This window comes from Elephantulus edwardii, unplaced genomic scaffold (assembly GCF_000299155.1).
Source record: "Elephantulus edwardii isolate Elephantulus edwardi_28Jun2011 unplaced genomic scaffold, EleEdw1.0 scaffold00075, whole genome shotgun sequence".
Lineage (NCBI taxonomy): Eukaryota > Metazoa > Chordata > Mammalia > Macroscelidea > Macroscelididae > Elephantulus > Elephantulus edwardii.
In genome coordinates, this window is record NW_006399825.1 from 6,675,424 (window position 1) to 6,676,950 (window position 1,527).

The window sequence follows — 1,527 nt, forward strand, 5'->3', positions numbered from 1 at the left end:
GGAGTTTAGGGCTGTTGTACATAGGGTCACTATGAGTCGCAGGCAACTCGACGGCACATAACAACAACAAACAAACAACAACAGGTTCTCTGTCTCTACCTACCTATCTTTTGGTTTGAAGAAAGATAAAGAATTCATTTAAAAAATTTCTTTATGGAACAAATGCCTTAAAATAAAAAGTTATGTTACATAGTGGCTTTTAACCACCAAATGCAGTATTGGTAAATGTTAGGTAATTTAATATTTCCTTTTCCATCTCAAAATAAGCTTTGTCTTTTGGAGGACAAAGAATCTGCATGTTAGAATAAGAGGGAGCAAGTTAGAGGCAGGCGGTCTCAGGCCCCAGCGGATTTATATGTTTTCTTTTTTACTTGCAGACGTGAAGACATCTTATCTATCCTCACAGCTGTCAACAATGATGTGAGCCAGCAAGAGGATTTAACGGGGACAATGAAACAGATGCCCCAGCCTGCTTTTACACTACGAAGAAAACTGGTATTTCCTGTGCCTCAGGAAGCCCTATCCTTAGACTAGAGGGTTTTTATTATTATTATTATTAAATTTTATTTGTTTTAATGAACATTTACAGAGATTTTGGTTTTTCATTCATTCATTGTTGCACTGTTTTCTCTACCCTCCTCCCCAGTTCGTTCTTCTCCCCCCCCCACCCCATGTCTGTTTTGATTGTCCAATTGCCACGGGGCTTGTCAAAGCCAGTTCTGATTAATCTCCTTTGTTAGTGTGTCCTTTGACATTCCCTATCACTCAGACTAGAGTTTTTTATGCTCTTAGACACGCAAGGAAGCTTAGTCATCTCCAATCGTAGCCAGTGTTGAAATAGGGGACAAATGGTGAGCTGGTCTCTGCCTATCTTCTAGTGATAAGAAATGTTGTTTTTGAGCATAGTAAGTTATTTTTGTTATCTTTGCAAATATGAATGTTGGACATTTGTTTTCCTTTGAAGAATTGGAATATAATGTGTGCCTACAATGGATGTATTCTGAAAGGCATATCTGAATATATGTATAGTGAATTCCAGTGCATCCTTTGTAAACGCAGGTGATCTTGAAATATGTCAGAGAATGAAGAAGAAGAATTCTGAGTTACCTACTTTATTCTAATTTGTGTGAAAGTAAATTCATAGTAAATTCACTATGAGAATTTTACTGTAACTGGTCATAACATGACTTTAAATGTTATTTATCAAGGAAAATTAGTCTAATATATCAGGCTGACCTTCCAAACCATGGTTCATCTAAGTCAAGGCCAACAGTTGGTGGTTATAGTTTTTCCCACTGTAGGTACACACACACACACACACACACACACACACACACACACACACACGAATATTTTCCCCAAACTGCGAGGAGTTCTTTGACTTAATTTCAGCCCATTTCTGTAAGTAAAAGATGACATGATACAAAAAGCAGAGGCTCAGGAGCTCTGGGATTTTGAGGCTTATCTGGAAAGTAGAGAAAATATGCTTTATCAGCGGGATCAAGGAGAATATCTTTACATATATTC

The 1,527-nt window shown here is 37.5% G+C and overlaps 1 protein-coding gene across 1 annotated transcript in view; it reads left to right on the forward strand.

Annotated features, from left to right (window-relative positions):
• Positions 1 to 534, forward strand: part of CASP10 (caspase 10, apoptosis-related cysteine peptidase) — a 74,056-nt gene extending 73,522 nt beyond the window's left edge. The window contains exon 13 of the mRNA XM_006889144.1: positions 378 to 534. Coding sequence (XP_006889206.1) covers positions 378 to 534 — 157 coding nt within the window. The remainder of the gene's footprint in view (positions 1 to 377) is intronic.
• The last annotated feature ends 993 nt before the right edge of the window (positions 535 to 1,527 follow it).